The sequence below is a fragment of the Arvicola amphibius genome, chromosome 6 (genome assembly GCF_903992535.2).
Source record: "Arvicola amphibius chromosome 6, mArvAmp1.2, whole genome shotgun sequence".
NCBI lineage: Eukaryota > Metazoa > Chordata > Mammalia > Rodentia > Cricetidae > Arvicola > Arvicola amphibius.
In genome coordinates, this window is record NC_052052.2 from 15264190 (window position 1) to 15287836 (window position 23647).

General features: G+C 52.9%; 1 protein-coding gene across 1 annotated transcript in view; it reads right to left on the bottom strand.

Moving 5' to 3' along the window:
* Positions 1–23647, bottom strand: part of Hspg2 (heparan sulfate proteoglycan 2) — a 101327-nt gene that overhangs the window by 51535 nt on the left and 26145 nt on the right. Inside the window, exons 2-18 of the mRNA XM_038333914.2 lie at positions 15701–15836; positions 14813–14854; positions 8801–8910; positions 8641–8699; positions 8065–8225; positions 6120–6248; positions 5639–5893; positions 5436–5555; positions 4799–4930; positions 4413–4557; positions 4174–4325; positions 3921–4067; positions 1771–1934; positions 1302–1481; positions 993–1189; positions 738–885; positions 59–186 (exon numbers count right to left, since the gene is read on the bottom strand). Of these exons, the coding sequence (XP_038189842.1) occupies positions 59–186; positions 738–885; positions 993–1189; positions 1302–1481; positions 1771–1934; positions 3921–4067; positions 4174–4325; positions 4413–4557; positions 4799–4930; positions 5436–5555; positions 5639–5893; positions 6120–6248; positions 8065–8225; positions 8641–8699; positions 8801–8910; positions 14813–14854; positions 15701–15836 (2405 nt within the window). The remainder of the gene's footprint in view (positions 1–58; positions 187–737; positions 886–992; positions 1190–1301; positions 1482–1770; positions 1935–3920; positions 4068–4173; positions 4326–4412; positions 4558–4798; positions 4931–5435; positions 5556–5638; positions 5894–6119; positions 6249–8064; positions 8226–8640; positions 8700–8800; positions 8911–14812; positions 14855–15700; positions 15837–23647) is intronic.

The window sequence follows — 23647 nt, forward strand, 5'->3', positions numbered from 1 at the left end:
TTTCCTGACAGAGAATACCCCTACTTGCCACACTACCATATCCTGAGTGGGGTCTGACCTTCGAGAAGCATCGATGTATGGGCAGGGGCAGGGCCGGCAGGCAGTGGCCGTGGCTTTTGTGGCATCCCCAAAGAAGCCGGCCTTGCACTTGTTACACTGAGGTCCTTCTGTGTTGTGTTGACAATTCTAGAACAGGAGAGGGTAGCGGGTGGCTCAGGTCCTACTGAGCAGAACCGGGTCAGACAGGCTCTAGAATGTTTCAGTTGTGTAGACAGTAGCCTCAAGGTGCCTCCTCTGGCAGTGGTAGCCCAGCACGGAAGCCAATCCCATCGATGGTTCCAAACACCTCTTGACATGGATCCAAACCTGCCACTCTCTTCCAGGCTGCACCCAGGGCCAGTTCTGCCCTAGAGTCCATCTGTCACCCCTACAGCTGCTCGGGAATCTGAAGGCAGTGGCCTGTCTGTGCCTTCTCTTTCATCAGCTCTGCAATCCCAGTCCTCATCACTATCCCCAAGAGGGAAGGTGTAATGTCTGGACCATGCTTCCTACAGCCCTTGCCAAGGAAGAGAGGCTTTCGGCTCCGTTGTCCAGATACCGTATCTCTTGTTAAGGTATCCAGAGGTCATGAAGGTTCACCTGGAGCCATTCCAGCCATTCTAGAGGTCATGCCATGCTCATGGATATAGGAAGTCCCACTCCTGTCCAACGTCCAAGTGGCAGCTTGAGCTACTCACCAGGCAGTGGCCATAGACAGGATCACAGGAGCTGGCATGGCCATTGCAATTACAGCCAGAGCAAGTGCCTAGGTAGGGCCCTCCAGGCACCCGGGTGAAGTGGGCATCACAGCTCTCGCAAGACAAACCAGAATAGCCAATGGGGCATCTGTGGGGATAGGATCAAGAGAATGGCTGCAGGAAACACACGCTCTGCTGTTTCACCTCTGCTCCAGATAGCATCCCCATGAGCCACAGCCGACCGGGGGCAGGTACCTGCACTCCTCCACACTGTGAGCACGACCGTGGTTGGTGGTGTGGGTGGCAGTGGTGTCCATGACAATGTCACTCAGTCCCACACTGGTCATCTTGGTGTTGTACACTGTCTGCAGCAGTACAGCCTCCAGGCTCGCCAGTGCCTGCAGCATCTCAGCCCGCTGCACGGGCCGGCCAGACTCGTGGACCCAGTGTTCCTGGAGGGGATAAGGTTGTTTTGTCTATCCATGCCTGCGTGGCATGCCATCACTCCGCCCTGGCCAATCCTCCCTCCTAGACCGACCTCTGGGACTCAGGTGTCACACCAACCTCAGACAGCTGGACCTGGCGCTGGTTCAGAGTTCCGGGCTGGGTGGGTGTGTGGCCTCGGGAGTGGAGGCGGTAACCTGCACCCACGAGGATCACATCTGGTTTCTGTACTGGTTCCAGCATGCCTCGTGCCAGCTCATAGCGCACCTTGTAGCGCAGGGAGCCACCATAGGAGTCCACCTGGCCAGGACAGGTAAGATCAGGGGCGGGCAGCCATCCTGAAGCAGCTGCATCCTGTCCTCCAGTCCCTCACTCTTCCCCTCTGAGTCTCATAGAGTGCCCCGCATGAAAGGCTCATAGAGAACTGGGCATGGAGAACCCAGTCCATGGCAGACAGCATGTACCCAAGGGGGCCAGTGTGGGGCACTCTGGCCAGCCCAGAGTAGGTGGTCAGGGAAGAACCCAAAGTGGGTTGAGAGGGCAGCAGATAGAGATCTTGCTTTGTCCCCAGAGATGCAGCTGCCCTCACCTTGTTACCCAGGAACTGCTTAGGTAGGGCCCAGAAAGCATCATGGACGAGGAAGCGGCGTGACAGATCAACCAGCTGGAACTCCTGTAGGGCCGGGTCGACCTGCAGCTGGGTGGAGGAGAGAGGGGGCACACCGGGCTGCGAGGGCATGGTCACATTCACACCTGCAAGGACAAAAGGCGGGTGAGGACTGCAGCCCATGATTAGTGGAGAACCACCACCCTGGAAGCAGGGATCCAGGAAAGGATAATAGAGAGAAAATAGAGGCATCTCTCTCTGGAAGTTAGGAAGCAGCCAAACAGAGCTGGGCAATCTCAGCACTCCTGGAGGATCATGAGTTCAAGTTGGAGGCCAGGCTGGGCTACATAAAATCCTGTTTTAATCTACCCACAAAGACGCATTGGCTCTTTTCTTTTTCTAGTCATTTGACCTCCTAAAGTTTTGGTGCATGCCCTAGGTAGGGCCGTCATTGCAGAGTGATAGCTGGGAGCCATGTTAGAAGCCACAATCAAGGAAAGGGCAAGAGGCTCACTACAGCAGGACTTCTCAGAACCTTTGGACCATCAGACTGGGAACAGCCCACTGAAGTTAGCAGAAAACTATCTGGGGCTAAAGAACAAAAACCCAAGTCCTGCTTCCACTATGTTCCTGGGGCCTGAGCCTGGACAAAAGTCTCAGTCTCCTTTTCTATGAAACAATGATCCTGGAGGCCCAACTGATGGACTTATGAAGACAAAATGCACAAGCTGACTTGGTTGGGAGCACTGACTGCTCTTCCAGAGGTCCTGAATTCAACTCCCAGCACCCACGTGGTGGCTCACAACCATCCATTGTGAGATCTGGTGCCCTCTTCTGATGAGCAAGCATACAGACAGGTAGAACGCTGGATGCATGATAAATAAATCAATTAAAAAAAAGTTTTAAAATTGAGGGTAACATGAGGAAAAGTGCTAAAAAGAGGGCTTGCTCTTATTGTTACGGGGTCACTGGTCCAACCCTCTCCCCACATGTGCACCACTCCCAAGCTCCATGCAGGATTTCTCGGCAGCACCCTGCCAGCCCCCAGGCAGCACCCCTTCACGTGACAACAGGAACACTTGGTACCTACACTCTGCCATTGGATGCTCACATGTCATTGGTGGCAAACCAACAGTTTGGCTTTTTGTGTGGTATATATGTGTGTGGACATGTTTGTGTGCAGGTATATGTGGACATGTGTGTGTGTATGCACGTACCTGTGGGGGAAAATAACTACACTGAATTATGAATCTGCATGCACATGCTACAGCATGCCTGTGGAGGCCAGAGGTCAACTTTAGGCAATCATCTTACAAGCCCTCTAGTTTTGTTTGGTTGGCTTGCCTTTGTTTGCTTTTGTTTTTGTCTCTCTACATAGCCTTGGATGTCCTGAAACTCACTATGTAGACCAGGTAGCCTCAAACTCAGAGGTCTACCTGCCTCTGTTTCCTAGTCTTGGGATTAAAAGGGTGTGCCACCATGCTTGGCTCTCCCACCTATTTTTTTTAATGATTTACTTTCTTTTCTTAATGTATGAATGTATGTTTTGGGGGATGTGTATACACACAGGTGCAGATGCCAGCAGAATTCAAAAGAGGATGTTGGATTCCCTAGAGCTGGAGCTACTGGTGCTTGTGAGCTGCCTAATCGGTACTGGGAATTGAACCTGAATCCTTTGGAAGAGCAGCAAGCGCCCTTAATATATCAACTCCCCAAATCTGCATCTATTTTTTTTGAGATAGGGTTTCTCACTGACCCTGGAACTAGGCTGACTGGCCACACCCCTAGGAGTCCTTCCATTTCTGCCTCCCCAGGGCTGGGGTTTCAGGCTCATATTACTGTATTTGGCTTTCACATGGGTGCCGGGATGTGTGGCAAATACTTCACTGACTCAGCCATCTCCCCAGCCCTCTTTTTAGTAGTGTGTGTGTGTGTGTGTGTGTGTGTGTGTGTGTGTATGTACGCACGCCTAGGATCAAGAGTCTGTTCTCCCTACAGCCTGAGGCAGGGAAGCTACAAACAGGAATCTGGCTTGTCCTAAAGGTTTTTCTGACATAATTCAGTATTTCTGGGTCACCCCCTGCCCTTTGGCCCTGGTACTCCCAGGAGCCTGGAGCCCACCCACCACATACCCTTGAAGTCATTGGGCTGGTCAAAGCTCAGCCGGATCTGGTCCCGGAAGCGCCGACTGCTCTGGCACACGTTGGTCACACCAAAGCAGAAGCAGGGCAGGCAGGAGGCACTGTCCTCCAGGTAGAAGTGTCCATCGGGGCAGGGGCCTGCTGGGAGGCAGGGAAGAGGCTGTGGCTGGCCACCAGCAGGAGGTTCTGTGGTACTGGTGCCAGTCGCCCACCCTACACCCACCAGCCGACCCGCCTGCAGCACCTCGCTGTGGGACGAGCTCCAGCACACCATCTGGAATGCCAAACACCATGCCACGTGCATTCATGGCCTCACAGGTGTATGCGCCCTGGTCTGCCTCCTTCACATCACGGATGGTCAGTGTGCCACGCCCTCCCTCGCTGGTCATTGTCACCCTGGTAGGCCCCAAGACAGTGGTGGGTTAGGTGTGAGCCACAGACTCAACCTCTTCCACAGGCTGGCCACTCCCACCTGCATCACACCTGGGATGAACAGGGATGTGGCCCCAGTTGAGCCTCCAGTTGATGATGGGTGTGGGGACACCAATGGCTACGCAGGTGAGAGTCACTGTCTGGCCCCGGGAAGCCTGGATGGAGTGCTGGGGAGGGGTCACCACCTGGGGGGGCACTGGGGACAGGAGAGCAGGAGTTAAATGTTTAATCAGCAATTGGGGCAGGGAGTGCTGGGAGAGTGGAGACTGGTCGAAGAAAGCAGATGGAAAGTGGTACCCACCCAGTGCCACCCCACTCCATCCCTAACCCCATCCCCACTCCACCCCCAGCCCCAGCCCCACTCCACCCCCAGCCCCAGCCCCACTCCACCCCCAGCCCCAGCCCCATTCCCACTCCACCCCCAGCCCCTTACTCACTGCAGCCAAACTCATCACTGCGATCAGGACAGTCAGGTTCCTCGTCACAGTGGAAGCTGGCCGGGATGCACTGGTTGGTGGAGACACATCGGAACTGTGTGGGCGCACATTCTTCCCCAGGCTCCTTGACGGCTGGGAACAAAACCAGGTGGAGTGAGCACAGGGCATTGTCTGCAGGGCAACACGGCTCCTTTCCCACCTTCTTCAGATGCCCTCTGGGTCACTCCCTTTATCTTGCTCATGTTATCTATAATGCCTCCAAAACTGAGCCAAATCCAATGGGTTATAAAGTGACCAGGCCCTGGCATTTCTAATACAACAGCATAAAATAGACTGAGCAGCCCATGGGTTAGGCTGTGACCCACACACCAGTCCAGGATGCCATCTTCACAGAGATCTGCTGAAACGGTTCCCTCACCAATACCAGCACAGTGACAAGAAAAAGTCACTCAAATACAGTAAAGCAGGAGAGACACGGCCAGCGGCTGTCTGCTAATGTAATTCCAAACACAGGGGACCTTGGATGTTGGTCTGCAGGGTTCCTCACTGACTAATAAGGCCAGCACACCTCCCAGAGCAGGGAACGGAAGAACACAGACTAGAGGGACAGGGGCACAGTGGGGCCTGCTGTACTCACGGCAATTGGCCTCGTCCGTGCGGTCCTCACAATCGAAGTCACCATCGCAGCGCCACAACTTGAGAGCGCAGTGTCCATTTCCACAGGGGAACTCGTTAGGTTCACAGGGTGGAGGGGGCCCTGTGTGGACCAGGCAGGGAGTCACGGCGGTCCTTTGTGGACCAGAGCCCAGTCCCCATGCTCCCGCCCTACACGGTCCTCACCACAGTCCAGTTCATCACTGCCATCCCTGCAGTCTTCCTGGCCATCACAGAGGTAATCTTTGGGGATGCAGTGCCCGCTGTGGCATGTGGCCTCCTGGGGTCCACAGGCTGTGGGCACAGCAACGCTGGGAAACAGAAATGGAGGCCTATGCATGACTGATGGTGGAGATGTTGCAGCTGCCTCTGGCCAGAGTGGTAAAGGTGACGCCTTCACAATAGCAGGTGGCAAGGAGCTGAGCTCTGGGGCGGCCTCCTCTGTGGAGAGAATCCCTTGATGTTTAGTGACTGGGTGTCTCTCACCCCTCACCCCACAGTCCCTCACGCTCCCTGGAGTCCATCCCATGACCAGCTTCTGCCATCACTATTTCCCCATCTCCACGCTCTCCAGACCTCTCTGCCTGCACCAAACCCTTACAGCCCAGATGACCCAGAGACTTCGATGTAGCCCGACCCTGTGGGCACGCCACCAGGGACCCCTCACCGCAATCGAGCTCATCAGACATGTCCCTGCAGTCAGGTCGCTGGTCACAACGATACTCCAGAGCCACACACTCGTTATAACTGTGGCAAGCAAACTCCGTCTCGGTGCAGACCCTTGGGAACCAGGGCACTGTTGGTGGGGGAGGAGGCAGGAGGGAAGTCAGGCAGCAGGCTGAGGCAGCTAGTGTTGTGACAGGCAGCACAGGCGAGGCATGGCTGCAAGTGGCTCTGGTGCCAAGTCAGGCCACTGTGGCAGACAGCAAGAGCAAGAAGCGCTTGGTGGGCACATACATGGCACATGTAGAACACAGGGCAGAACTCCTTACATGGACCTTCACACAGGTGACACGCCACACGCATGCAGCCACCATGCCATACGCGTGCAGGCTACAGCCTGGCCCAGTGAGGGCAAAGAGACAGTGGGAGGAGGCAGGCATGTGGCCTTTGTCCTCCTTTTCTCCCTCCATTTGTTAGGTTCTCTAGGAACCCCCGGACCTCAGTCAGGCTCATACTCTCACCTGGTGTCACTGTGACCCCCACAGCAGCTGGGGGTGGCGGGGGGGTCTGTGCTGGAAAGGAAGCTATAGTCAGCAACTATCCCACCTGGGCTCTGGAAACCGAGGCCCGAGCCGAGCCTGCCGCTGCCCCCTCCCTCCCCAAGAACTCACTGAGGTAAGAATGATAGCTAGGCCTCCAGCAAACATAGGCCTGGGTCTGAAAACCCAGCAGAGCAAGTTTGATTTTGGGGTGCACTGATAGAGGTTTTACATGCAGAACGAGGGAGCTGATAGCATACTATTGGTTTTTCCCTTAGACGACACCATTGTGGGGCTGGAGTTTGTCCCATCTAGAGCTTCACTGAGTCAGAGGCACATAACATGACAAGCGAGAGCCCGCTCGGTAAGGACGCCACATTGGAGAAGGGGCGAGTACCACAGCCTATGAGGAATGAACCAGAACTGGCCCAGGAAAGACTCAGTGGGTCAGATAGGACAGCAGGCAGAGTGACAAGAAACACGGGCTGACCCTGAGCATCCAGGCCTAGCTTCTACATCTAAGACTGTGACTTTGGGCTCATTTCCTGTCCTCTCTGGACCGGTTTATATTTCATTTCCCATCTGTCATGGGTTCTAGAGAGAGCGGCACACACACGGGATCTGGTTTGCATCCCCATTGGTGTGGATGACCGCTTTTCCTTTCTGGACCTCAGTTCTCTCTTCTTGAAAACAGGAGGAATACTTTGTGGAACTTGGGAGGCCTGAGTGGATGCTAGGTATCAGGGCCCTGTGAACAGGGCCTATACTCACTTGGTGCTTGAGAATGATGGGTTTTAGGTACAAAAAAAAAAAAGGTGTGTGAGTGTTTGCATGTATAAATGCATATCATAAAGATGCACATACATATATGTGAGATGCCTGAGACTGACAGTCTTCCTTAATTGGTCACCATTTTTTATACTATGGCTGGGTCTCTCTCTTGAATCAGAGCTTGCTGTTCTGTAGTCCAGCTAGCTAGCTAGTTTGCTCTGGGGATCCAGACTCTGCCTCCTGACACCTGGAATTATATAGGTGGGCTGCCACATCTTTGGGGTCACATGGGTGCTAAGGTAACACTTCTTTATATGCTGAATCACCTCCCCAGCCCTACAACTGCTGGTTTTGCTGAGTGCCAATGTCTTTTGACTGGGAAGTGCTGAATGAAGGGGGAGTTTTAGCTACTGTCAGTATACGAAGGCCTGTGAGGATACAGCTTCATGGGTCCTGTTGGAGGGAGCAGTTTGGCTCTAACCAAGCAGAAAGACAGGCAAGCTCAGGCTCTGGATGGAGTGAGTATCCTGTCTCCAGTGGTATGCTAGTCTTAGTCGACAAGACCCAAGGTAGAGACACCAGAAGGGGCCAGAGTCTGAGAAACTGGAGGAGCGACCCCAGTTTGGAGAACAGGCTCACCTCTGCCCAGGTGTCGGAACTTGAATCCCCAGGGAGAGGTGATGTAGGGGCCAATGGAGCCACTGGAGACCACTTTATACAGGATGTCCTGAATCTGAGGCCCATCCGATTTCTTTTCGGAGCCCACATCGAGCTCAACAAAGACCCAGCCATCCAGCTCCCTAAAGAGAAAGAGGTCTATGATATCCATACCTCTGTCAAGTTCCTGCCATGGCCAGTCCTGTATCTGGGCAGCCTGCACCTAGGGTAGGGCCATTTCTGGTGCAGGATACCCCATCTATGCTCTCTGAATTCCCATCAAGAATGACCCATCCCTGCTGGTGTAGTGACATACAACCTTAATCCCAGGATTTGGAAGACAGAGGCAGGCAGATCTCTGTGAATTTGAGGCCAGCCTGGTCTACAGAAAGAGTTCCAGGGCAGCCAGGGCTACACACAGAAACACTGTCTCAGAAAAACCAAAAACAGTTCATCCCTTCAGAACCTCCCTGCCCTGCTCTTGGTAGCCAAACCGCTTCCCATCCCTGGCCCCTCCTGGTTGCTCCCACCCCTTCTATCCCCAAGAACCCATCTCACTTGATGAACACCACGCTGACAATCTGGTTTCCCGGGATCTTCAAATACTCTGATTCCAGCTGTGGAGACACACCACCATCAAATGACTCCCACATACTCTAGTATTGCCCTGCCCCCTTCCCCGGGGCAACCCCAACCCCAAGCACTCTCTCCCTCCTACCTTATTCACCACGGCCTCCGACACCTCTCGGAATGTTTTGGAGCTTGCATTCTCCAACTGGGGGCTGTACTCAATGGACCGAGTGAAATTTACCAGAGCCCGGAAATAGACTACGGAAGAGAAAGTGGAATGTCATAGTGAATGAAGGGCCCAGTTTGATGGGTGGGAGCCCAGCTGGCAGCCTGAAAATAAGGGGTTGGACTCCCACACGGGCTGACACCTGTGTTTCCACAGAAAGGTCCAGCACTGCCCGCGACAGCGTAGCCTGCAGCAACCTGAAAGGCCTGCCCAGGACTGAGAGGAGGCTGGGCAGGAAGGGGCAGTTGTCAGGGTATGGCTAGCACGAGGATCACCCCTTCATCGGGATGTTTTCCCAGCCGGTTCCTATTCATCCTTCTGGACTGAGCTCAGCCACCATTCTATCTGAGAAGACCATCAGGGCTGCCCTGGCTGGTGTGGAGCCCCCACTCTGGGCTCTCACAGCACCTCGACTTTCCAAGCTGGGAACCTTCCTTCCCTTGTCACCTCAACTGTGCTGGGTACCCCTGGGCCAAACAGCACCACAGGAATTCTCGGGTCCTGTGTCGGCTACTTCAGGTACTGACCCACCTCAGCAAGTCTTATTCCTTCTTCATAATACGTGGGGATTAGAGGTCAACCACCTTTATATCCCAGGGCTTCTGCCTGGGGTAAAGGACGCTTAGCTTCCCACACTGCTCCCATGTGCAGAGCTGGCACTTTGAAAGGAGAAGCATGGTCACTTGTCACCCTGCCCCACCGAACCAGGAGCTTCATGAGGAAATGAGGACCCTACCCATTCATGACCCAAGGGACTATCTGTGAGTCGTGGCCAAATAAACGCATGCCATTCTGACATGACTATAACATACAACTATTGTTCCCATCAGCACCGGATGTATATGACACAGTTTATGGCCACCGATAAGCAGTCAGCTAGGGTTTGGATCTCAAGTCTCCCTCGATACAGGGTTTCTCTGTGTAGCTCTGGATGTCCTGGAACTCACTCTGTAGACCAGGCTGGCCTCTAACTCACAGAAATCTGCCTGTCTCTGCCTCCTCAGTGCTGGGATTAAAGGCGAGCACCACCACCCAGCTAGTTGTAGATCCTGCAGCCATCCCCCTAGCCTCTGCTTGTTGCTGTTGCTGTAGGGGGTGGAACCTAAGGGGTGGAAGTCAGGTCACTGAGGGCCTGGCCTTGAAAGAGATATTGAGACTCAGCCCTTCTATGTCTCCCCCCCACCCGCCTCCCAGACTCCTCTGCTAAACGCTGCCACCATGGTACACCTGTGCCAGCACAGGCCCAGAACAGCAGGGTCAAGTGGTCAAGGTCTAAAATCCCTGAAACTGTGAATCTAAATAAATTTTTCTTCCTTAAAAGTCGCTTATCTCGGGGCTGGAGAGATGGCTCAGAGGTTAAGAGCATTGCCTGCTCTTCTAAAGGTCCTGAGTTCAATTCCCAGCAACCACATGGTGGCTCACAACCATCTGTAATGGGGTCTGGTGCCCTCTTCTGGCCTGCAGGCATACACACAGACAGAATATTGTATACAGAATAAATAAATAAATATTTTAAAAAAGTCGCTTATCTCTGGTCTTTTGTCACAGGGAAAGATGGCTGAGCAGCACAGTGTTCTTGAGTTAGAAATGTGGTTTCAACTCTCTGTTAGCAAATGAGTCAGATGTTTGTATGTGTACATACAAGCACACCCACATGCACACACACATACATATACATAGAGCCTGACACAAAGAATGACCAAACCAAGCTATGCCATATACCTACATTACACAAGAGAATGGTGTGTGAACCTACATGAACACATTCTCCCATATTCTCAATTATTTCTTTGTGTGTGTGCATGCATGTGCACATGTGCTCATGCATGTGTGTGTGTGAGATGCACATGCATATGCAGGTGCATGTGCCCATGAGCCCAGGAAGGCCAGAGGAAGACATGGAGTGTCTTGTTCTATCATTCTGGTCTTTTCCCTTGAAACAGGGTCATGGTGTTTCACTGAACCTGAGGCTGAGGCTCGGTTGGCAGCCAGCAAGCCCCAGTCATTCTGCCTCTGTTCTGATCAGAGCTGGGGTTACAGGGCCAACCAAGGAGGCTGAGGATTTGAACTCAAGGCCTCAAGCTTAGGCAACAAGTATTCTTTTTTTGCTTTTTTTTATTATTCTTGCTTTTTTTTTTTTGGTTGTTTGTTTTTGAGACAGTCTCTCTCTACATAGCCCTGGATGTCCTAGAACTCACTATGTAGACCAAGCTGCTGTTGAACTCACAGAGATCCACCCGCCTCTACCTCCCGGGTGGTAGGATTAAAAGCATGTGCCACCTTGCCTGGCCTGGCAATGCTCTTATTCAGTAAAGCCTTTTCTGCAGCTTGTTTGCTATTGTTGTTTGAGACAGGGTCAGGGTCTCAAATTAACTTTTTTTTTTTTTTGAGAAGGATCTTGTGTTGCCCAAACTAAGATCAAATATAATATGTAGCCTAGGGTGACCTCAAATTTCTGGTGTTCCTGAATCCTGGGATCAAAGGCATGTGCCACCATGACCAGCGTCCCAATAATTCCTGAAGTCCCCATTATGTACATACAGAATATTTTTGTGTACTCGTGAGTTTAACACGGGTTATAAATATCAGATTAATAAGAGTCACCAAGTAGTCTGAAGTACGTGCACAGTGCTCAGAACACTCCCCAGCACAGAGTGGGCACAACGTGACACCTACTGTCACCGCACGGAGGTAGGGCAGCTCACCAGTTAACAGCCTCACTGCTGGAGCAGAATGGCCACTGATGGCCTGGGACGTTTCTGAGATTTATCGTTGCGTCTATAACTCGAGGCCAACAATGCCCACCCCAAAGGCTACTGTTCTTGGAGCACAACAAGGGAGCAGGGTTGACAGTGACTTTTAGCTCAGATCTTTAGGACAAGCCCTAGGACCAGCCCTAGACCAGAAGAGCATCTGAGTCACAAGCAGTGTGGAGGGTCTACTGTGCGCCAGGTTGTGTTCTAGGGCAGGGGGACAGTGATGGACTCAAGCAATAGAAATTCCCATCCCCAGGGAACGCAGCTTCTAGTGCGGGGAGTAAGAAAATAAATCAAACGGGTAAGAATGTGTGGACTATCGGGAATGGGGGCTGGGGAGGGTACATTTTTCCGTGGGGTTCAAGGAAGCAGTCTCCCTGAAGGAAAGGGGTGAAGCATTCGCAGTGTCTGGGAAGTGCACTGTACTATACACAGAAGAACTGACAAGCGCAAAGGCCCTGAGACTGAAGTGAGTACGTGTGACATCTGGTCAGGATGTGACACTCTACTCTCTATCCTTCAGGCCTAGAGGTGTGCGGACCCCAAGCCAGGTTGCTCTCCCCCTACAGTTCAAAATAAGAGGGTCCTTGGGGTACCGGACCAGGTACTGGAGTGGATCCTACACTGGGGAGGGGATACCGTGTCTGCTCTGAACCACAGCCAGTGGTGGGGCTCGGCTCCTGGGTGCTGAGTAGGTGGAGCTTGTGGGTGGAGTGTGGGGCTGTGAGCTCCACCACAGAGGCCTCTTGTGTGCAGGCACAGAGGCCCATTGAGAGCCCCCACCCCGGCCCCTGGCCTCAACCCACGGCTAAGTTCGGGTGAGGAGGCCGGGCCTCTTCCCAGGAATGTGCCCACTCCCGAAGTGTTAGAGTGCCACAAAGCCCCTTTCTACCAGGGTCTGGGAAGGGCTGGAGTCCTCCAGTCTGACCCCTTTCTGTGTCCCAAAGCAGAGGCGAACCAGGGTGAGCACCCTGGGTGGGTCATTAGCCTGACTGAGCTGAGACCCCACCCAGAGCCGAGGGACTGAGATTGCTGGACCTGTGAGGCTGCCTGGGAGAAGGGATGCTCTGGACATCTGCCCTGACCAGGCCTCCCCAACCTGGCCTCTAACGTATTCACTGAGATGGAAGGCTGGAGCAGAGGAAGATTAAGCTGCAGAGTCCCGGTGTGAGTGGGAGGCACATACCCCACCCCCTATTGGGCCACCCCAGCTCCAAACACCATTCCTGCTCAGTAAAGTCCTCATCACAACTGGGCTGTGTCTCTAGTGTGGGATACCTTGGGTGGACAGCATACCAGCCTATGCAGAGAGGCTCTAGAGCCTGGCTGCATCCTGGCCAGCACACCTAGAGGAAGAACAGCAGGGTCCCAGCACCATGTTCCAATCTGGAGCCCTAGTGGGGAGGCACAGGTACTTGCCCGGCCTTGACTCTTCTTCAGAGGGCTGCCTCTGGCTTCCTGTGTGACTCTTGGCCAAGGTGGGCTACGCAGAGGAACACAGGGAGAAAATAAAGACTGAATGTCAAGGGTGAGCTGGGAGGGAGGTCTGAGGAACAATGACAGGCAGACACGGCAAAGGAGACAGAGAGCCAGAGACATTGGGGGAGGGACATACAGAAAGCGGAGTGGGGAGATGGCAGGGGAGCGTCTAGACAATGACAAGGATGGGGAGGAGAGCGGGAAGACACAGTGGTAGAGGTGGAGATAGGCAGCCAAGGAGAAAGTGAACAGACGTTTCCACAGAGACGGAGAAATAGGCAGTGGCCAAACCAGGCCCCCAGATGGAGAGCGGAGGAGGCTAACAGGCATGTTAGCAGCTGGCATGGAAAAGGAGAGGAGTGAGGCAGATCCAGGGGTGAAGGGTGCGGTCCAGATGAAGTTGGGAGGAGCTAGAGAGACAGCCCTGCCTGCCTGTCTGCAAGAAACACCTCAGGGGCTGTGCTCTAGGGTCAAGTCAAGGAGGACAATCCAAGCAAGTCCTTATCAGAGTCAGTGCAGCCTTCCTTGCCTGCACAGGAAGGGCACAGGTCCTGAACAAACCAATGTGATACACACTAAGACCTTGGGCATCAGGATGCAAGTCTGTGCCTCCCAGGCTTGGACTAAGTCTAGCTGGCTGGCCAAGTCTCAAGGGCAGTCAGCTGTGCAGCATTGGGACTGGAGAGCTCAGGCCCTGCCACATGCCACAAAGGAAAGACAAGTCCCTGGGCTTGGACTCTCCCAGTAGCTACCCGGTTTCCTGGCTTCCCCCACCTCTGATCTTGCTGGCTTGCACTTCAGCATCTCAGAGAAGTGGCAGCCAAGGAGCATGAAAAGGAAATATAGTGCAGAAGGAGTCCCCCAGGCAGGCCCTGGGTGCTCTAGAAGGAACTAGATCAGAGGTTCTCAACCTTCCTAATGTTGTGACCCTTTAATACAGTTCCTCATGCGATGTTGACTCCCCCAACCATAAAATTATTTTGTTGCTACTTCGTAACTATAATTTTGCTATTTTTATGAATCATAATATAAATATCTGACATGCAGAATATCTGGTATGCAACCTAAAGGGGTTGTGAGCCACAGGCTGGGAACCGCTGAACTAGATAGACCAAAGCCTCAACAGAAGGCAGTTCCTAGGATACATCAGCCCACCCTGGGATATTGCTCATGTCACAACACCACCTGACTTCTGTCCCTAGCCAGGTGCCAGGCATTCTGTGGCTCTGCAAGGACCCATAGGTAGGAAAACTTCAGGCAGCATGGCATCCAGGTGCCATGAGGTCATAGTTGGCCAGGTACCCAGGAGCCAGTCCTGCATGTAGTGGCCCGGGTGGGATGCCACCCTCAGACATGTGTATGTAGTGGCTTCTCCTGCTCTACCAGCTACGGGAAAATGACCTCAGTCCTGGAGATATCTAACCACTTTGAACACCGAGAGGCAGGCTGGCTTAAGCCCCAATCAGAACAGGTGGTCACTGTCCTGAGTTTTGTGCTGGTGACATAGGAAACTAGCCAAACTTGGCCATTCCCAACGTTGTAGGTACTCGCCCATCAACTCAACGACTGCCATTCAACAGAAAAGGGACCGTCCCCACTGGATCATCTCTCAGGACCCTTCGGTCTGTAGCCAAGAGGTAGCGCCTTTGCAACCAATAGGCCTGCTCTGGAGCTCTACTCAGCAACTTACCCCACTTACCCATCTCAAATCCGCTGCCCATGTCTCCACTGCCCAGGTCATCTGCACACAAAAGGGAGACTTGGTTCAGGATCAAATACTCACTGAGCACCAGCATGGTACAGGTCAGTCTTTCCAACCCAGAATAGCTACCCTACTCCCACCCCATGCCTAGTTAGTTTGGAGGCTCCAGCATAGGGTGTGGATCGAGGCCCCAAATTCCAGGGACCATCTATCAGATGGGTGGAACAGAGAAGCCTGACTTCCAAGTGGGGACAAGGAGGACATAAGGTGGGGAAAGGGCAAGTGTCCCCTACTATGCACTGTCAGCTATCTTGCCCATCGGTCCTGATGGCTCCAGGTCCCAGAGAAGAGTGGTGGCCAGCCTAGGGTCATGGAGATTGCAAGTAGGGGATACTAGAATCATGAGACCAGGGTTCAGGACACACATATCCATATCTTTTTTGTTGGTTGCTTTAAAAAATGTACACTTATTTGTTTATTTAGTGTGCGTATGTGTTTGGGACCACAGATGAGTCACAGTGAGTATGTGGAGGCTCTAGTTGGCTTCTTCCTTCCTTCCTTCTGGAGTTCTGGGGATTGAACTGATGTCATGAGATTTAGTGGCAAGCACCTTTACCCAGTGAACCATATCACCAGCCCTTGTCTGTGTGTGTGTGTGTGTGTGTGTGTGTTTAAGACAAGGTCTTATTTATGTCAGACTGGCCTCGAACTCATGTATACAGGGGCTAGCCTTGAGCTCCCAAATTTAGAAATTAAATTAGATATGTACCGCCACACTCAATTTATAGTCCATCTTTTAAGGTCCCACCTGGGGTGACTTTCATGGGACTTTCAGAAGCTCTGGCAGAAGGAGCGGTCCTCCCTCCAGGGAGACCCCCGGCTTACCTCCTGATGCATCATCAGCCAGCAGGTCCTCATCGTCAGAGAGGTATGGGTGGGTCCAGCCAATGTGGCCAGCTGTGACGGTCTCTGTGTCCTCAGGCAGGGAAAGGCCATCATAGGCCCTCAGGCCGTGCGTCACCTATGGGAGATGACAGTCCATGCGTCACCCTCTCCAGTTAACTGTCAAACCCCAAGGCCCTTCTCCTCGCTTCAGAGAGAACCCAACCATCTATCCCAAAGCCCCACAGGGTTGTTAGACTCACTGTGTGGCTAAGACAGCCAGGAGGAGCCTGAACCACTCTTTGGGACTCAGTTTCCCCAAATCCCACCAACCTCTGGCCTCCAAAGCCAGAGCCCATTGTGCAGATTCCCAAGGACTCGTCAGATAAACCAGACAGCAAAAGGTCAGTCACTTGGTAAAAAGTGCCTTCTTTTTCTTTGGAGAACATTAGGGACACTTAGGACATGGTAGGCAAGGGGACAGACAGACACAGGTAGGTACGGGGTGACCTGGGTCAACAGAGGCAAGAGACATAAGCAGGTAGAAAAGTGTGGCCTCTTTAAGTGTTTTGGAGGGGACACAGGCAGAAGTGAGGGGATTGATCTATAACAGTTCATCCTCAGGCCTTGGCCTTCCCTACCAGGTCTAGTGTCTAAGCCTGGCTGCAGGCAGCACATTCCACTGCGCAGCATCCTGCAGTTAGTCTGAAAGGAGGCGAGACAGACAGCAACTCCCCATGACCTCAGGCTAATGCTAAACTCATCTGGATCTGAGGCATCTGTCCTAGGAAAGCTGGAATGTGTGTGTGTGTGTGTGTGTGTGTGTGTGTGTGTGTGGTGTGTGCGTGCTTGTGTGTATATGTGCATGTGTGTGTGTATGGTGTGTGTGTATATGTATGTGTGTGTATATGTATGTGTGTGTATATGTATGTGTGTGTGGTGTGTGTGCATATGTATGTGTGTGTGGTATGTGTGCTTGTGTGTGTCTATGTGTGTGCTTGTGTGTGTGGGCACGCGCACACGCGAGCGTGTCATCTGTCCTAGGAAAGCTGGAGGTGTGTGTGTGTGCTTGTGTGTGCATGTGTATGTGCTTGTGTGTGTGTGTGTGTGTGTGTAGCAAGAAGGAAGCCCCTGTATCCATTACCCAGCCTTTTCCAAGAAATGGCAATGAACAGTGAATGCCTGCATCCACTGGGACAATATCAAGATGTTTCAAGATGTTTTCAAAGGCGTTGTCCAGGTAACGGAGTGGAAAACCACCCACTCAGGGAGCCCAAAGGCTGAGAGGCCCCAGGCACAGGAAAACAGTATTCAATGGCCCCAGAACAGTCCTGAATTCCTGGTGAAAGGGCTTCAGGCACTACCAGGGCTCAGCAGTGTCTGAGCAGCCTGGAATGAACAGAAAGAACTCAGTTCCCTGTGAAAACCAAACAGCTACACCAGGTAGCGAGGCCCAAGCTAAGCAAAAACTGCAATTCCATACGGTCCACATTCCCCATGCCTGATGCCACAGGGCCCTCTGCCACAATGCCCTTCCTCCCCTGTTTTTGAACCAAATTTTATTACCCTCTACATCTATCTCTCTTAGCCATCATCCCTCTAAGTGCCCAGTAACAAAAAAGCATGGTTAGCCCGGGGTAGTGGCTCATACCTATAATCTCAATTTAGCAGGTAGGGGCAGGAAAATCAGGAGTTCAAGGTCAACCTTGGCTGCACAGCCAGGTAGAAGTCAGGCTGAGTTACCTAGGACCTTGTCTCAACACACACACACACACACACACACACACACACACACACACACACACACGATGGCTGTGCCTGGCAGTTAGAATGGCCTTCAGTTCCTGTGCAAAGTGACAGGCCCAGTAGATAACGAAAGACCGGGGATCGTGTGTCCATTTATGGGAACCTGAGGTAGAAAAAGGGTGCCCCGCTAGTGACGAAAGGACAGATCAATAATTTCCCTGGGCTGTAGACTAGACAAATGGGTCGGAAGGAACTCAAGACATTTTGGGGAGATGGTTCTGGCGTATATGTCAAGCTCACATGTATTAATGACCTGTAGGCTTGACGCAAGCCCATTTTACTCTTAGTCACCTGGGTGTCACAAGAAAGACAAAAAAGAAGGTTCTAGAGAGATATCCAGATTCCTTGTCTTTCACGGCCACCTCTGCCCTAGCTGGGTCCTGGGTCCTGGTAGGCTCACACTGCGGTCATCTGTACCACCACTAGACAGAAGCAACCCCAAGACAGGGCAGTGACTGGCTTAGGTCCACTTTCTCAGCAAATACAAGCAATCCTTGAACACATGAGTAAGAGATCACAGCTGTGACCCAACCCACTGACCTATGTGTATCTCCTGCCCCCAACCCCATCACCAGGCTGGGGACTCCTGGGTTCAGGGACTGAGCATCACTCAGCTGCTTTGTGTTTGCCGGGCTGCTGAGTTGCACTGCCTCCACCCAACACCCTGGTATGGCCTACTGTTCTATCCTCACAGCCAGAGAGCCGTGCCACCATCTGATCCTTCTCTCCCACCAGGTAAGGGCTCATCCTTGCCCAGAGTGGTAGCTAAAGGACTTGTGGTCTATGTCCCTATGCATACAGGTATGTGGCTTCAGAATCTTCAGGACCAGTAGCTGAACATGGTGACACGTGCCTATAATACTAACACTCAAGAGGTCAAAGCAAGAAGGTCATGAGTTCAAGGCCAGCCTGAGCCTTATTGAAATGGTGTCTTAAAAAAAAAAAAAAAAACCCACAAAGTCAGCTAAGTGGCTCACGCCTTTAACCCCAGCAGAGGCAGGTGGATCTCTGAGTTCGAGGCCAGCCTGGTCTACAAAGTGAATTCCAGGACAGCTAGGACTATTACACAACAAAACTCTGTCTCAAAAAAAAACAAAAAAAACAAAAAACAAAAAAAACCCAAAAAAACAACAACAAAACAAAACAAACAAACGAACAAAAAAAACCAAAATAAGTAAATAAATAAACAAATTTTAAAAAAGGCTAGGGTACATCTCAGGAGTTCAGTTATAAAGCTCATGTGTGCAAGGCCCTCTGGGTTTGGTCCCAAGTATCACCATCACCAAAGCACAAAACAAAACAAACAAAAACACCGTCCAGGGCTGATGAAAAAACAATGGCTTCCTGTCCCCTTCTCAGAGCCCGAGGCAGCTTCTCATCCCAGGTCTGACAGAGCTGTGTACGCCCAGGGGACTCTGACAGTCCACTCAAAAACAGAAGCAGAGGCTCTGTCTCCTTCCCCACCTGGGAGTAGCGGAGGCTGGAGGGTGAGTCTTGAGCAGGCCTTGAGTAATGTGAAGGGACTAAGAGGCTAGGGTTCGTGCAGGGCGCTGGTTTGGAGAGCAGGAGGTTTGAGAGAGGACGTCCCCAGGTCCTCTCCAGATAAGAAGAGTCTCTGTGTCATGTGCTCAACAGCCTCCCAATGCCCACGCGAGCGAGCAAGGCTACAGGGGTGAAACATGAGGAGCGGATTCCTGGCCCTCCTCAGACTCTGTCGTCTGGAAAGGAAACCCTAAGCAAGGTCCAGAGCTTTTCGTAGGGAGGAAGAGGGTGGGGGAGGACAGCCTGGAACTGGACAGGAAACAGTGAAGTGAGATTCAACAGGGAAAAACATGTCAGGAACACACATCTGCAGGAAGGCCAAGAGTGCAGGGCACTGAGTCAGAAGTCCCCCAGCTCCAGACACCCAGGTTGTTCATGCCAGCTGCTCTTGCTTATAGCTCCCTCCCCAGGATCTGAGAACCCAAGGGCAGCCAGGGCCCTCAGTGAGAGACAAGGCAGCCAGGGGCAGAGACTTCATTTGCAAAAAGCGGTCCATCTCAAAGCAGCTGTGTTTCACATCTGGGAGGAGAAGATGGAGCCAGAGGGAAAGAGGCTCTGGAAAAAGCAGAGTGGGGCTGGACACCTGATGGTAGAAGGGACTCAGAGCTGGCCAGCCTAGTCTTTGCTTGGGGATAGTCAGAGTCAGTGCTCACTCACTCACAGACTGTCCCCTGCACACCAGGAATGCCCAGATGGGACAGAGCAAGATGGGTTTAACTGGAGGAGTTAGAGATCTGGTGGCCTGGCTCCCATACCTGGGCTTTCAGCACTGAGTGCTGAGGACCCCAGGACTCCCTCTCAGAGCCCCTCTCTTCACTTCACTGGGAGAACGACAGCTCACAAAGATCCACTGAGGTAGTGGGGCAATGGGATGCGGCCCTCACACAGACGTAATCCAGGCCTGTGGAGAAGATCTTGCCTAGTCACAGTGGGGCTAACCTCTGCTCCAAGATCTGTGCTAACCAGACAAGGCTGAAGCACTGGGCTTGACTTCACAGAGGCCGCAAGGACAAAGCAGACAGCAGTACCAGGATGCCCCCTAGACTCCATCCCCAACCTGAATGGCCCAGAGTGAATGCTGGGCTGGCAGCAGTCTGGGCTTGTGCAGTGTGTTCCTTAAGTCCTAAGGAGGCCCATGGGTAGCTCCAAGGTCAGAGGCAGAAATAGAACCCAGGCTTCCTGCCTTGTAGCCTGTCTCCGGCCATGCGGGAGCCCTGCTTCCTCCCAGAGGAACGGGAGCACTCAGGCAGGGCTGGAGGGAGATCTGAGCCAGTAAGGAAGGAGCCAAACTGAGAGGGGGATTTTCCAGACCTGTAGGTTGCTGGGGGATAGCACCGGCAGGGGTGAGGGGGTATGACTCATGCAGGACAAGGCCAAAGTCTGTTCTAACATGCTAGGAACAACTACTTGAGACAAGGATATAGGCAGGGTGGTCCCCAGTGGCAGCTATTCTCTGAACCCAGGCAGGTGGCACGAGGTACCACTCTCAAATAATGGGTGTGTGACTAGGCTTTCCTGGTGAGGACAAAGGACACATGGAGATGCCTCTAACTCCAGAGGGACAAGGAAAGAAGGGACAGAAACTAGGCCACTCTTTCTAGTCTCCATGAGGCTACAGAGGGAGTCAAGGCTGGCAAGGATGCTCTCAGACTGGAAAGACATATAAGGCATGGAAAATCAGACAAGGAAGCCAGCGGTAGTGGTGCAAGTCTTTAATCCCAGCACTCAAGAGGCAGAGGCAGGCGGATCTCTGTGAGTTCAAGGCCAGCCTGGTCTACAGAAGTGAGTTCCAGGATAGCCAGGGTCACACAGAGAAACCCTGTCTTGGGAAAACCAAAACAAAAAACTAGACAAGGCACGGGTGCACCGTTCAAAGCTTATACCACAAGACCACTCAGATCAAAGTTGGTGACAGCAGGGAGAGAGGACAGTAAAACCCGAGGAGCCAGGGAGGTGACCCAGAGGGAAAAATGCTCATTGATCAAACATGAGACCCTGAGTTACACACCACACACACACACACACACACACACACACACACACACACACACACAGCCAGACTTCACGGAGGTTTTCTTAGGTTAAGCCCTTCCTACACACCATATAGACCAAGCATACATCCTCACAGCAAACCCCACAGGCAGGCCTGATGTTACAGGGACACCATTCTGTACCCACAAAAAGGGAAAACCTAAGAGTTCCTAAGAGTTCCTCCTGCTGTTTCTGGAAACAGGGTTTTACCACGTAGCTCAGCTGGCCTAAACCCACCTGCCCCAGCCTCCCAAGGGCTGGGAACATAGGCGTGTTCAATCACGCCTTATGTTTTTGTTTTTATTTTGGGCTTCTTTTGCTGTTGTTTTGTTTATGAGTCAAGATCTCCCAGGCTGGCCTCAAACTCACTATACTAATAAGAATGGCTGGGCTTTGAAGTCATCATCCTCCTGCCTCCAGCCCCACAATGTTGAAATTACAGGAATAAGACACTGTGCCCAGTATGTTTTTGTTTTTGTCTTTCAGACCTGGTTTCATCGTCTAGCCCTGGCTAGCCTGGAATGCCCTGTGTAGACCAGGCTGGCCTTAGAATTAAAGTTTTCCCGTCTCTGCCTCCCAAGTGCTGGGTTTTAAGACTTGAGACACTGAAACCAGTTGAGCTACGTGATTTTGGCAGCAGTAATCATGTCTGATGGTGGGGTGCGGCCCCAGGTCCCACTGCAGACGTCACAGCTGGTGAGCGGTTTGGGTCTCCTTTCTCAGAATGAAACATTTCTAGGTGCCAAACTACCTCCAGCCCCAGGAGTTTCCGTGCCACTGTGAACTTATCTCCATTTCAGTGGAGATTGACGCTCAGAGGGGAATCTGTGTACCTGGAATCAGGCAGGTGTGGTGTGGAGAGCAGCTATGCAGCAAGTATTGAAAATGGAGGTCAGAGTGGAGGAGAGGGTGGGTGTGCCTGACGGGTGGGTGATGCTCGCAGAAGGTGGGTTGTGAGCTCAGGCCCGGGGTCACCTTTTGGTTTGGAATGAGAGAGGCTGGTGGAACGGTAGGGCCTAGGCTGGGGTGAGCCACAGCGCTAGCTGGGTTTCTCTTCCAGCTACCTGCCAACTCCGAAGGCTGCCAGGGGTTCTCTGGAGACATTCTTCACATGCCTTGGGTGGCCAGCTCCCAGCCTCTGTCTTCATGGCCCAGGTCTGGAACTGAGCCCCCTCCGCCCCCACAGCTGGTCAGGAAGTTCTGAGCCCCTCCCCCTCCAAGCAGTCCCCAGGGTGGCTATGGCTGCCCAGGGCAAGGCTCCAGGCATCTGGGGCTGAAGTGAGCTCACCTCATCAGAATCCCGAGACAGTGGGGGTGGGCTAGACCACTTGCCTCCTTCTCCCATGGTCCACAGGCCACAGCCCTAAACCTTGGCAGCTCTGCCATGATGCCTAGGAAGACCCCATCAAACACAACCTCCTCCACTCCAGTCTAGGTCTTTGGACAGGGCCAAGGCGCCCCTCCCCCCTATTGTCCAGTGTCCTGTGGAGGGTAACAGACGGCAGAGGGGAAGGAATCTGTTGGGGCAGCAGTTTGCCGTGCAAACTGCCAGGGGCGGGTAAGCACAACACAAAGGCCCAAAGGCCTTTAATCCCCTGGCAGTCTGAGAGGGGCGCCGGGCCGGAAGAGAGGTGGCTGTGCCTCTTCTGGCAGGCCCATGTGCCCGTGCCGCTCGGGAGGCCTGCCAGCTTCTCACACTTGGGCCCTCAAGACGGCAAGCAGGACTTTTGCCAGCCACTCAGCTGGGAAGAATTCGCTCCCTTAAGGGAGGCTAAGGGTGGACACTCAGAATGCCGTTGTGCACCGGATGCCAGCCCTAGGTCCTCATGAGGTGATTAGCACTCAAATCCATAACAAGTATGGAAGCCACGCACAGAGAGGTAAAGCCATCTGTCAAGGTCACACAGCTAATGAGAACTACATTTGAAATCCAGGCAGGCTTACCTGCCTGCCCCTACTAGCTCAGCAGCAGGGGCCGGGAGACCCCTGTTTGACCTCTGTCACCTGCTCTCCCAGGCCTGGAATCTGAAAAGGCTGCATTCCAGGTGGGGGTGGGCACCAGGAAACCCTGAGGACCATGAGGCCTTTTGGCACAAGCCAAGGACAGCAAGTTGGTTGGGGCTGAAGGCTTTATGATGTGGCTTTGAGCAGCACCCTCTGCTGGCTCCTGATTCCCTATGGCACCTTCAGAGGGTCCCAGTCATCCAAGCACAGGGCTCACACCACCCACTCACTATACCAGGAAGGCAGCAACTTTTATTGTTATTGTGCTTTGCTCTTTAAAATCATTTTATTTTGGATTTTTTGGACACAGTCTCATTACAGACCCCTGGCTAGCCTGAAACTGTTGAACCCAGGCTGGTGGTGAGCCTCCTCCCTCAGCCTGCAGAGTACTGGGACCACAGATAGATATGCGCCACCTTGCCTGGCTAGCAAGTGGAATCTGGGGCTCATGAAGAAGCAAGCGTGGGCAGCTGGCTAGCCTTACCCCGAGAGGCCCTGAGGGGGCTCACTGCCTCAGTATCCCTGTACATAGCTGGGCTGGTATCAATGCCCAATGGCTTCTGATCA